The sequence below is a fragment of the Nothobranchius furzeri genome, chromosome 11 (genome assembly GCF_043380555.1).
Source record: "Nothobranchius furzeri strain GRZ-AD chromosome 11, NfurGRZ-RIMD1, whole genome shotgun sequence".
NCBI classification, from domain to species: Eukaryota; Metazoa; Chordata; class Actinopteri; order Cyprinodontiformes; family Nothobranchiidae; genus Nothobranchius; species Nothobranchius furzeri.
Window position 1 is genome coordinate 38339679 of NC_091751.1, and position 12463 is coordinate 38352141.

A 12463-nucleotide genomic window follows, 5' to 3' on the forward strand; every position below is an offset into this window, starting at 1 on the left:
TTGCTGGAGTTGCTCCGGGTGAGAGGCAGAGGGCTGGGGTTGGCTTTTTGTTAGCCCCAAGACTCTCTGCCTGTGTGTGGTGGTTTACCCCGGGGGATGAGAGGGTAGCTTCCCTGCGCCTTCGGGTGGGAGAACGGGTCCTGACTGTTGTTTGTGCTTATGGGCCAAATATCAGTTCAGAGTACCCACCATTTTTGGAGTCCCTGGGATGAGTGCTAGATAGCGCTCCATCTGGGGACTCCATTGTCCTGCTGGGGGACTTCAATGCTCACGTGGGCAATGACAGCTTGACCTGGAGGGGTGTGATTGGGAGGAACGGCCCGATTGATCTGAACTCGAGTGGTGTTTCGTTATTGGACTTCTGTGCAAGCCGCAGTTTGGCCATAACAAACACCATGTTCGAACATAAGGATGCCCATCGGTACATTTGGTACCAGGGCAGCCCAGGTCGCAGGTCGATGATGGACTTTGTAGTCGTATCATCTGACCTGCGGCCCTATGTTTTGGACACCCGAGTGAAGAGAGGAGCGGAGCTGTCAACTGATCACCACATGGTGGTGAGTTGGATCAGATGGCAGGGGAAGATGCCGCGTAGACCTGGCAGACCCAAACGCATAGTGAGGGTCTGCTGGGAACGCCCAACATAGCCATTATTCCTGTACCTGTTATTCAAAACTTGGTTTAAGTCCAGGTAATGATTCAGGGAATCTTTGTTGAGTAGCTTTCACTGTAGTCAGCAGAAAGTGAAAGGAAATGCCAAAAGCCAGAGAAGGCATTGAACCAAACAATCGAGTCCAGCCATCGGCGGCCATCTTGAAGATGCACGCACACACAGACGCACACACACGCACGCACGCACACGCACACACACACACACACACACACACACACACACACACACACACACACACACACACACACAGCTGACCCAGTGATCATGTCACCGTTTCCTTTTTTGAGGAACAGCAGAGTTTTGCCTGCAGTCGTTTTCGTCGGGGTCGTTATTCGGACTGCGTTCCTGCCGCCCACATGGGTCTAGTGGACTCTAACGGCGGTGGTGTTCCCGCTCATATCTGCTGCTCTGCCAGGACCCAAAAACCTGGAGCTTCCTGATCAGACATTCCCTCGTAAACAGAGTCAAGATTAATTCACTTAATTTCTCCACATTGTTGCAGGAAATTAATTTGTTTGGCAAGTTCACATCAATCATCCTTAAATGCTGTATGAAATCCTCGTCCATTGGAACGGGTTCTAATGTTTTCTGTCCTCCTTTTCCCAGATATGCCCCTCCACGTCCGGCGCAGTAGCGATCCCGCCCTCATCACCGTTAACGGGCCGTTCGGAGGAGTTGAGCCAAGAATCCAAACGGATGAGACGCCGTCCAGGAAAAACCCAACCCGATGGTCCACCACAGCCGGCTTTCTGAAAGTTCGGCATTCCTCCGGCACAAATAGCCTGGAGAGGAAGGTAGGGAGTTTGGTCCGATCCTGAAATTACATCCATGATTGCTCAGCTTTTCCATCAAGTATAAACGAACATTTGTATGTGTGTGTAAATTAATTAATGTGCTTTAAAATATTTAAAACTCTCTACAAAAGTGGTTAAATGTAGATTTAAGAACCCTGTAAGGTTTTAGAGCTCGTTTCGCTGACTAAACTCTCGAAGGACTCCACAGAAATGACATCACAATGATGAAGATAATTATTCAGATTATTAAAAACAACCTTGGCTCGTTTTATCTCTTTAATCAAGTCAGAAAGTCCTTCACGTAAAACCACATCTGTCTTAGAGTAGAAGTGACACAAACTCTTCTGCTACAGGAGGGATTTTCCTCTAAATGTGACTCCGTCTCTGCAGAGCAAAGGTCTGGACACGTACCGTAGCCTGCCGCGGGATGCAGGGACCTGGACCAATCAGAAGGAGTTTCAGCGCGAGACAGCGAGGTCGTCTCTCAGCGCCAACCACCCCATGGTGGACCGCTGGCTGGAGAGGCAGGAGCAGGTATGTGTTCATAATTATAATAATAATGGTTTAGTTTCATAAAATGCTTTTCTAGGCACTCAACGCGTTTTGTACTATTCACACACGGGGGGTTGGTAGGTTCGCTGGAGTTTTTGACAATTACAATTGCGCCCACATTTTCTAAGTGAAACACATCTCTTTTAACAACGGTAGTTTCTGAATCCTGCTTCAGGCCCCACCCCACGCGCGGAGCACCCGCAAACTCACTGATGCGCCTGCAGCCTCTCAGAGTTCCTGCTGCTCTAAACATTAAAATATTTATTTCATTTTCTGTTCCTCACTTCTGATTACCTTCAATGGTGTCCGTTTGTTGCAACCACCAGGTACAAAAACTAACTTGTTTTTATTTGACTATTTTTCTGTCCTGCCTGTTTATTATCTTCCTGCATCTCCTCTCAATCCTAAAGAAAAACTGCTACCTGGGTTCATATATATTCACCTTATGAGTTACCTTTGAACTGCAGTTATAAAAGATCTACCGACCGCAAAAACAGCGGAGTGCGTGCTGCTCACCGGCCACTTCAGTGAGGTGCGTCACCGGAGGAAAAAACAGGTGATGCGACCCGCTCCACAGCAGCGAAAAGCATCAGGCACAAATAAAAGACAGAAAACATAAAAGGAAATGAGCCGACATGAACGATCGTGTGTTAAATTTGTATTTGAGGTGGCGACACCTAGGGCTGTAGCGAAGCTTCGATGACGTCGACGGCTCGATTCTAAAAATCCGTCGACGTCAGATCCGGTAGTCGACGCACCGCGCCCACTTGTTGCATCCCCAGGAGTTTGTAAATAGAGGAGGAATCTGCCTGTTTTTCCTCTAGTTCGCCCTCTTCTCCGCCTTCACTAACATCTCAGCCAAATACCGAAGACCCGGAACAAAGTCCATCCGCTACTAGGTTCCTTTCCTGTTTTGCCCGCCTTCGTTTCCCGGCAACGGACAACAACTTCCGGGGTCAGATGCGCTGCTCCGTCTCTATAGCAGATGTAGAAAATCACCGGGAGCGTTTCTCCCTTCATTAAGGAGCTTCTTTCAGACATTAGGAGAGCTGTTTTGGTGGTAGCAGTCTCTCCTCCGAGCTGGTCTGTTTGCTGCTGGGTGTTTTTGGTTTATTTAAACTTGGCAACTTAACGTTGGTAAAGCTACTGTTAGCATTTTCGCTAACAGCTTCTTGCGTTTGGATAAGCTGTTACGTTTTGGTTTAGAGTTCATCTTTTTACAATCCAATCCAATCCAATTTTATTTATAAAGCGCATTCACAAGGCATTACAACCAAACAAGGCGCTGTACACTAGAAATGTTGGTTAATTAAACAAGCGATATTTAAACATGTTGAACACATATAAAAAATAATAATTTGTGGTACAAATTAATAAATGTCTAAATGTAATAAAATCTCCCTTTTGTTACATTTAGAGTGTTTTGGGTTTTCGGTTTAGTTTAAAATATCACCTTGAGGTTGGTTTAACCGCCCAGTTTAGAGTTTGGAACTTTGGAGATCCTTATTTTGGTCCAAAACCCAGTAATCTTTGCACAGTGGGACATCCCTAGTTATCTGTACTTTTGTTTTAATTCCCCACAGGCAGAATTAGTTTTATTACTCCCAACCTGTGGATGGAAAGATTTGGTTTTTTGTAGTTGTAAATAAACCCGATCATCATTTTAACTTTTAAATCCCATATTATTGTCCCTTCCTTTTTGCACACGAGCCAAACTCCCCAGGAAGAGTCGTAACACCACTCGCCTCACGCACATAAGTGACCAAGACGAAGCAGCATGGAGACACTCCGTCTCCAACCACCTCTCAGGCAGCAGCCTGTACTCCCAAGTTCTACACGTCACCAGAACATAACCAACCAACACAATAAAAGCAGTGTTATACAAAATGGGAGGCCTGTAGTGTTTATTCTCTTACAGTAACAATTAATCAATTTTTTGGAGGAATTTATTAGAGATTTTTTGGTTTTTATTAACTGTGCAATAGAAAAATAATCATTAGATTAATTGTATAAATAGTCATTAGAATAGTCGACTATTCGATAAAATAATCGTCAGAATAATCGTTTTAAAAATAATCGTTTACCCCCAGCCCTAGCGACACCTGATTTGATAATGTTACTGTGGCCGTGCTCAGGACACAGATGTCTGGAGCGCGTCAACAATCAGAGCTTTGCATGCGCAAGCTGGTTAAGGTTAGGATGGGGGTGAGGGGAATGTTAAATTGCAAGAGGGTAAAGGTCACAATTCGGTCAAATGTCCGTTTAACGGTGTCACTGCAGAGCAGTGAAGTCGACTAGTTGATACAACCCCTAGTGCTGACATGAGGAGCATGAATCAGAGGGCTCCGGGGTTCCTCCTCCCTTTGGGTCTGAGATGATCTTCATCACATCACGACCTGGATGTTTTCACGGAGTTACGTTTTTATTATAAAACAGTTTATGAGTGTTTTATTCATAAGATGATCGATTCAACATGTTAACCTTGTGTGAGAGTGGGTGTGCCTTTGGGTGTGTGTGCCTCCATCGGAACTCAGAAAAAATTCATGATTTGGGCCAACGTTTCGTAAAAAGTCTCAGGTTTTTTTTCTAACTGAACTTGGGTCCGCTCGCCTCCAGGAGTGATGTTGCAACACCGTGACATGACGGCTTCTCCTGGTCCAGATAAATTTAAATAATAAAGAAAAGAATCATTTTGGGAGCCCTGAGGAAAAGGTTGAACTCATATCCTGTCTTTAGAGGGTGGCAGGTTGTTTTTATTACATTAAAACATCTTTTCTACTGCGCCATGTCCAAGTTATCCCACTCAGCTTTTCCCTGGGAACATTTGAGTTGGGACAGATATACCAGGAGGAAAAATAAGATCTTCTCTTTGGATTCTCAGGGTCTGTGTCAGTTCTCAGGGTTCTGAGAAATGTTTTGATGCTGATTTGTTGTAAAATTGTAATTATTTCTAATTTTTACGGAGGAACTCTGCAGACAATGCCCCAATAAGTGGGTTCTAACATGTAAGAAATGTAAAAAATGTGAACATAATAAATGAAAATGTTTCATTGTGAAACAGCTGATAGTTCCAGAATGACTGAACAAATCTGGATTCGATGACTTTATTCTTAATGGGCCTACAGCTTTCTCTAAACATCCTTTTAGTTCATCGTCTCACAGAAAGGAGTTCCTCTTTGGTGCAAAATGGCCTTGAGACTCATTTTTCAGCCGAGTATGGATTATTTTGTTGAGAATGTAAAGACAACGGTAAACTAAAAGAAGAGTCGTTGCTGACAATAGAATAAGCAGTGATTTATTTAGACCAGAGCGGCAAGGAACGATGAATTAAGCAAAGCAATTTCCTCAAGTTGGTTTCATCTGATCTCTCAGAATAAATGTCAAGGAGCAGGCTGCTGTAAAAGAGGCTGGGGAGAATCAGAAAAGACCCGTTTTTAGCCGACATGCAGGCCGGGGCGCCGGAGGCGAACTCCGCGGCTGAATTGATCCCAGTTAAATTGCATTTAAATGAGTGAATCCATTCTCTGCTCAGAAGTGGGTAATTGTGCAGCGCGACTGGCAGCTCGCTGACATCCAGGAGAGGGAAGCCAGAAAAAATACCTGTTTGGAGCCGCGTTCACAAGCTCCTGGAGATACCAGCTCCCTTTGGCAACAGGTTGGGGGGTCGCCATGGCAACAGGGAGCTGTCAGTCGGGTGTGTATTAACAAAGCAGGTTGGAAGAAGAGGAAGGAGGCCTGCACTGTTGTGTTTGTTTATATTAGGTGGGCATTTATGCATCTCTGCCTGTGTGTGCACACAGGTGTGTGTGTGTGTGTGTGTGTGTGTGTTTTGCATGTCAGCGGTGAGCAAGTGTCAGAAATCTGAGAAGTCTTCGACTGCATTGCAAATCAGCCAATTAAGAGGAAGAGGCAAAAACCACTGAGTCTCCCAGAGTGTCGGTGAGGCGAAAGCTCGATGATCAAAACACACACACACACACACACACACACACACACACACACACACACACACACACACACACACACACACACACACACACACACACACACACACACACACACACACACACACACACACACGTGGGTGTGTGGGTCAGACTTCAGCCATCACCTTTGTGGGTTGACAGCTCTCTGTGGTCAGTCGTGTCAAAGCGTGTCAGCTTGAATCTGTTGGATTCTCTCTGCAGCTTCTTTAGACCCCCCCCCCCCCACACACACACACACACACCCTACCCCAACCCATTAATGGTTGTTTGAAGATGTCAAAGCTTCATCTTAATAAGCATTTTTGAAGATTTACAGATGGCCACAAACTTTTGGCCCCTGAAACATTTTTATCCTTTGGTTTCAAAAGCCTCTAAATCCCTTCGTATTAAAGATGTGGCTCTTTTTTTTATAGTGAATCTGGCTTTGTGATGCCCTGTAGAAGAAACAAAGCAGAACAATAAGACAAAGTTGGGTTTACTTGATGAGCTGTTAGTGTAAACAGAACAAGCTGGAGTTGTTCTGGACAGAAATCTTCCCCATCTTTGAGGAAAATACGTTGAGTCATGTTACCATTGAGCCAGTCACATCTCTCAAGCTCCTGCATCAGCTGAACATCCAGAATCCTTCATCAGATGTTGCACACACCACCACATTTTCATTTTGGATTTTCAGTGCTTCATAAGTTATGTTTTATTAGTTATTTACCTACAGGAAGGACCCTAAACTGGGCGGAGTCCTTAGAGACAGAAACTAGTCCTCTGACCAGAGCAATACTCATGAATAAGTTCTGGTATATTCAATGGTAGAAGTTTGAAAACGGGCTATACAGAGTTCTCACACATCACTTTGGTTCTTTTGATGTTTGTTTACCGTCTCAAAGGCCATCAGTGTGGCTCTGGTCAGAGGAATACCTGCAATTAGGTTCCAAACTGCTGATAAATGCTACAGCCTCACTTTAAAATGACCAGAATATCATTTTTGTTTTTTAATTCTCTGTGCAAATAATGTGTGTGATGTTCTAGAGCAAAGATCTAGATTTGTGTTTGAAGTTCTGCTGATCTTTGTGGTGCTTCATGGTAAGATGGAGGCTATCACACACTCAAACACACACCTGTACAGAAATGGTGAATCAGGGATCGTGTCACTTGACTAGGACTTTCACACACACACACACACACACACACACACACACACACACACACACACACACACACGTGCACACACACACACACACACGCACACACGTACACACACACACACACACACACGCACACACACACACACACACAGTTTCTTTGCAAGCATGTGCACCAAAACAAATCTCTTTATTCGCAGAAGGACTTTCCTCCTCTGCTTTCCGACTAACAAGCCTTCATGCAGCGCATTGGTGCAGCAGAGGGCTGAGTCCCTCAGGTGCACAGCGGAGCTTTAGAAGGATAAATCATGCAGACCCGAGCCACACACTCATAAATCACTTCAGGCTGTGCTCACCTGACTGTGTGTTCTCATGTGCATGCATAATGTACATGGAAAGCAGCATGTTTGCTGCCCGATCCGTCTCTGTGTGCAGGAATTGTTTTTGCAGCATGCAGTTTTTTTTCATGTGCGAGGCCTCGTGTTTGGGCTTGTTGTGTGTTTTGGGTGTGATGAACTGTTTCCTGCAGGATCAGAGTGGGTTCAGAACAAATGTCCAGCAGGTGCTGCTGTGGAGCTGAGAGTGAAAGCAGCTGTGTGTGTGTGTGTGTGTGTGTGCGTGCGTGCGTGCGCTGCCCTCCTATTTGTACTATAAGCTGGTGTGGTGTGAATGGATGCACAGATAAAGGCTGTAGGTGTGTGTGTGTGTGTGTGTGTGTGTGTTTGCAGATGCCTGAGTAGTTCCGTGTTAATCTGCAGTCACCTTGTTACAAAGAGCCTTTTAGCTGCAGGCTTCAGAAACACATTAGATGATTGTAGTTTTTGTCTTCTCTCTGTGTTTCTTTGCAGTTTTAACTCATCAGTCTCTCCTGGCTTCAGCGTCCTGTTAGGATCATTTTGATGATCCTGTTTGCTATTAGGAACATCTAGAAGACACTCAATAGAGAGATTTTACAGCTGATACTCGGTGTTGGCTGAGAGATTTCAGGTTTATCAGATGGAGTTTGAACAAATAAACAACATTTTTTACATTTTTTAATCCTCAGTGGATATGAAATGGGGCCAAATTTCACTTTTTACCCAGAAATCATCTTCAGAACTTTAGAGGAGATTCAGAGTTCAGACCCAGCAGGGTGCATGTTTCTTCTAAACATGGCTGCACTGTGACGCCTCTGATGCATCCTGGGTAATTTTAAGTTCTCTGCAATGAACCAGAGAGAAAAGAGTTTGGGTTGAGAGGTCTGATGCTTCCAGGATGGACTTTAGGGTAAATATGATTGTATTTTTTACCCGAGTCGGTTCAGGATTGACCTGTTCACCGCGTCCTTCAGGCCTTCACGAGTCTTTTATCACCTGTTGGTTCAAATCAGGTGTTTCACAGCAGATAAACATCTAAAACATGCAGGATAGGAGGAGCAATTTATGTGCTAAGTCAGTTTCTCCACTGGTCTAAAACACTAGTCTAATGTCAAATGTACAGCTGTTTTCACACATTATTAATCTTGGGTTAAATTTTTATTCCATTATCATTTTAACTTGGTCCCCCGTCACCTGTTTATTGTTCACAAGTCTTCATTTTATTTCTCTTTTCTTACCTGAGCTCCTCTCCTCCTTATCGTTCCATCTCTTGGTTTGATGGGACAGAACCGTAGGATCACAGATTCCTTCCAGCTGGGAGGAACACGATGAAAAAGCTGCAGAAGAAAAGATGAAAGCAGCTCTTCCACTCCTGAGGATCTGCTCTCTCCCCAAAGGAAAGCAGGTGGGGGTGTGAGTGTCGATGGGCCTCCTGCTGTCAGGACGTCACACACTCGCACACACACACAGCCGTGTAATTCGATGTTCATCACCTGCTACCAAAATCTAATTACTCCAAAAATAGACGCGGCTCAGGTTGGACAGATGGCGGGTCTTTGTAGAAACTTAATCCACCTGTTGAGGCGGTTCGTAGCCACGCGCGGCAAAGCAGCGACTCGAATCAAAGATAACAATCTCAGATATGTAAAGCCGCTGCGCTCCACAGGTTTATGAACAAGAGAGTTTATCAGCGGTCTATAAAACGATCAAAGACGGACGAGGAGGACGACAACGGCAGGCGCCAGCCGCTATCAGAGGAGAGATACGGCGGAGGAGCTGATTATTAGAGTCTGGAGAGAAATCCTGAACTCAGTCAGGTGTAAAACAGCTGGACCCTGACACCTGACACATGAGAGGGTTTACAGTTATTAATAAATAAAAATGACCTAACCGTGTGTGGTCAGGGTGAGCTTCCTGTTCGTGTAAAGAGCAAGTTCAACGAGAAACCATTTTTTACTTATTTCTGATTCTAATGAGTCACTCTTGAGTGTTTCATGCAGGCTGAACATGAAAATAGTCTCCTACACCTATCTCCTGCATTAACGTCTGACAAATGAAATGCAGGACCTTTGGAAGATAACTGCTAACACATAGGCCATTAGCAGAGCTGAGAAAACATTTATTTATTCATATTTTTACAGAAACACATTTCAAAGTGGAAAAAGTCCCTTTAGGATGGAAATACTAATAGTAATGTTTAGGAATAAAAAAATTAGTTTATGGATTTCTAAGATAAATTTGAGCCTGAGACCTAAAGAAGCCGATGTTTAGATTTACTTTATACTTTTCACTCATTTGTGTTTGTTGTCATGTGATCTGCTCCTCTAACAGTGCACGCTGCTGCAGATCACTGCAGAGGTGTGTGAGACGTGCGCTCTTCCTCTCAGCCGCAGCAGCCATTGCTGCAGGAGTCGGTCACAATAGTGGCCTTCACTCTGACAACTCTACCTGTGTGTGTGTGTGTGTGTGTGTGTGTGTGTGTGTGTGTGTGTGTGTGTGTGTGTGTGTGTGTGTGTGTGTGTGTGTGTGTGTGTGTGTGTGTGTGTGTGTGTGTGTGTGTGTGAGGGGTTCTTGTCACCATTATCCTCAGCTCTCTTCCTCTCAGAGGCACACTTGAGCCAGCTTTACCTTTTATTCTGTTCTCTCTAGCTGCAGCTCCATAGGGAGGTCCATCTTTGGTAAATGGTGCATCACACACCAAGCTGCGTGGCTGCAACCCACACCGGTCACCACATTGTTAGGATGTGTGAACGCACCACAAGGATTACAGCAGTTCCCAAACGTCTCATGGAAGCAGACAGCTGTAGAAGCTCCACCGTGTCTCTTTATTCTGTATTGGTTTCTACTTTTCCTGCAAGGAGAATTTCCAGGCACAGCCAAGGTGTTGAAGGGATCTGTTTGGTGGCCTGAGGATCAGGTCTCTGTTTTTTGCAGATGATGTGGTCCTGTTGGCTTTATTAGAACGTGATCTCCAGCTTTCCCTGGAGCGATTCGCAGCCGAGTGTGAAGCAGCTGGGATGAGAACCAGCTTCTCTAAATCAGAGAACATGGTCTTGATTCATAAAAGGGTAGGAGGCCTTCTCCAGATCAGGGATGAGGTCCTGCCTCATAAGTATCTCTGGATTTTGTTTACGAGTGAGGGGAAGCTGAAGCGTGAGATCGACAGGCAGATCGGCGCTGCGTCTGCAGTGATGCGGGCCTTGTACCAATCTGTTGTGGTGAAGAGTGCTGAGCCAGAAGGCAAAGCTCTCAATTTACGTGTTGATCTACATTCCTCCCTTCACCTGTGGTCACGAGCTTTGGGTAGTGACCTACCCTGGTTGTCTTTGTGGCCCTGGTCCCTGCAGAAGTTGGAATTGTCCGTAACAGCTATCCAAAAGTCTGGATGAATCCTGCCTTGCTACTTGGCCACACATTTGCATGTTCCCACAGAGAAATGGAGGGTGTTCCATTTCTTTTTACCTGCATAGTTAAATGAACCTCTGATGCACAGATTTATATGAGACTTGATGAGACTTTTGTTTTGGTGGAGAAGCTCCAGTTTCTGTTCTGACAACAACAAACCAAAATTCTGAGAATCCCTGCAGGTTTCAGGTCGGATCGTTTCTGGGCGTTTGTCATCGCTTGAGCGAGATTTCTGTTACTGCATCTTCTCCTGTCTCTCTCCGTCTGTCTCTCAGAGTTACGCTGTCTTTCCTCTAGTTTCTGTCACTCGTGTCATTCTCCTGCATCTCCAGAAGAATTCGTTTCAGAGACATTTCTCTCCAGCTTGAGCTCGACTGAATCACGAAGTTCAGACACACACCTTCATATTTTGTTGCTCTGAAGCTCTCGGCTTCTTCTGGATTCCAGAACAGGGTTATGAACAAATTTCTGCAGAAGTTCCTGTTTTCCCTTCTCTGCTGTTGGTGTTACTTCTTATAATTTCACACAGTTACGACACCGCAGGATGGGTGCTGTCTCACACTCAGTCAGCATCTCCGGTGGTACTTCCTGAATTTTTCTTAAGAAATTTTTTGTTTTTCTGCAGTTTGTGAAAGTTGTTGGAGCACTTGGACTCAGAAGGCACAAAAGAAACTAAACACAAGATGCTGACATGCAGAAACAACATACTGCATAAATATTTAACATGTAGTCAACCTGCCTGTTGGGAGGTGGCACTTTAGTTTCTGCAGGAACAGCTCATGACCTCACATGGGATAGAAATCTTTCAAATATGTCAATTTTTGCATAAAGTGTTAAACGTGATCATGAAATCGATGAAAACATGGGAAGTCCACCTTATAAGGAGTCCAATTGGTCACTTTTATGGGTTAAATTCTTTTAAATTGATCCAGAGCTGCATTTTCCCACACAACGATGGGTGAAGATGAAAAGCTTCAGGATAAAGTTAAAACATCTGTATGTGGAGGCGAGAAACAATTCATACAATTACAAAATACATTAATGCAGGGAGGGCTGCATGGTGGCGCAGTGGTTAGCACTGTTGTCTCGCAGCACGAAGGTTGCAGGTTCGAAACTCGGCTGCGGCCTTTCTGCGTGGAGTTGCGTGTTCTCCCCATGCATGCGTGGGTTTCCTCCGGGTACTCCGGTTTCCCCCACAGATCACAACATGCCCTATAGGTTATAAATTGTAAGTCGCTTTGGATAAAAGCGTCTGCTAAATAAATAAACATAAACATCAAAGTGTTTTTTTAATCAGCGTAAGTTCAAAGGAGGCCATTTTTGTCCATAAGACGACATTAAGGACCCAGGAAATGGGGGACTTCTGTCAACATGGCTGGAAAACTTAAATATTAAAAGGCTCGAACTAGCTTTTAAATCTGCTGAAGTCACGATTAGTGCCCAGTTTGGACAAATATTGTGACACGAGAAAAAAAAATAAAGGAGGCAAAATAAATAAGTTGTTCCTGATGATGGAACCTGTCATAAAAACACACACAAATACATTAATTCTGAGTCACTG

General features: G+C 44.6%; 1 protein-coding gene and 1 long non-coding RNA gene across 8 annotated transcripts in view; one reads left to right on the forward strand and one right to left on the reverse strand.

Moving 5' to 3' along the window:
- Positions 1-12463, forward strand: part of pard3ab (par-3 family cell polarity regulator alpha, b) — a 283974-nt gene that overhangs the window by 114942 nt on the left and 156569 nt on the right. For all 7 annotated transcript variants that reach the window (XR_008563780.2, XM_015956043.3, XM_015956044.3 and 4 more), the window contains exons 4-5: positions 1280-1467; positions 1858-2001. Coding sequence is in view for 6 of the 7 variants with exons in the window: in XM_015956043.3 (XP_015811529.3) it covers positions 1280-1467; positions 1858-2001 (332 nt within the window). In the remaining variant the exon portion in view is untranslated. The remainder of the gene's footprint in view (positions 1-1279; positions 1468-1857; positions 2002-12463) is intronic.
- LOC107383438 (uncharacterized) lies at positions 8186-8898 on the reverse strand. Its single transcript, XR_001572744.3, has 3 exons — positions 8736-8898; positions 8431-8493; positions 8186-8341 (listed from the first exon to the last, which is right to left on the reverse strand). It is a non-coding gene; the product is annotated as an uncharacterized lncRNA (long non-coding RNA).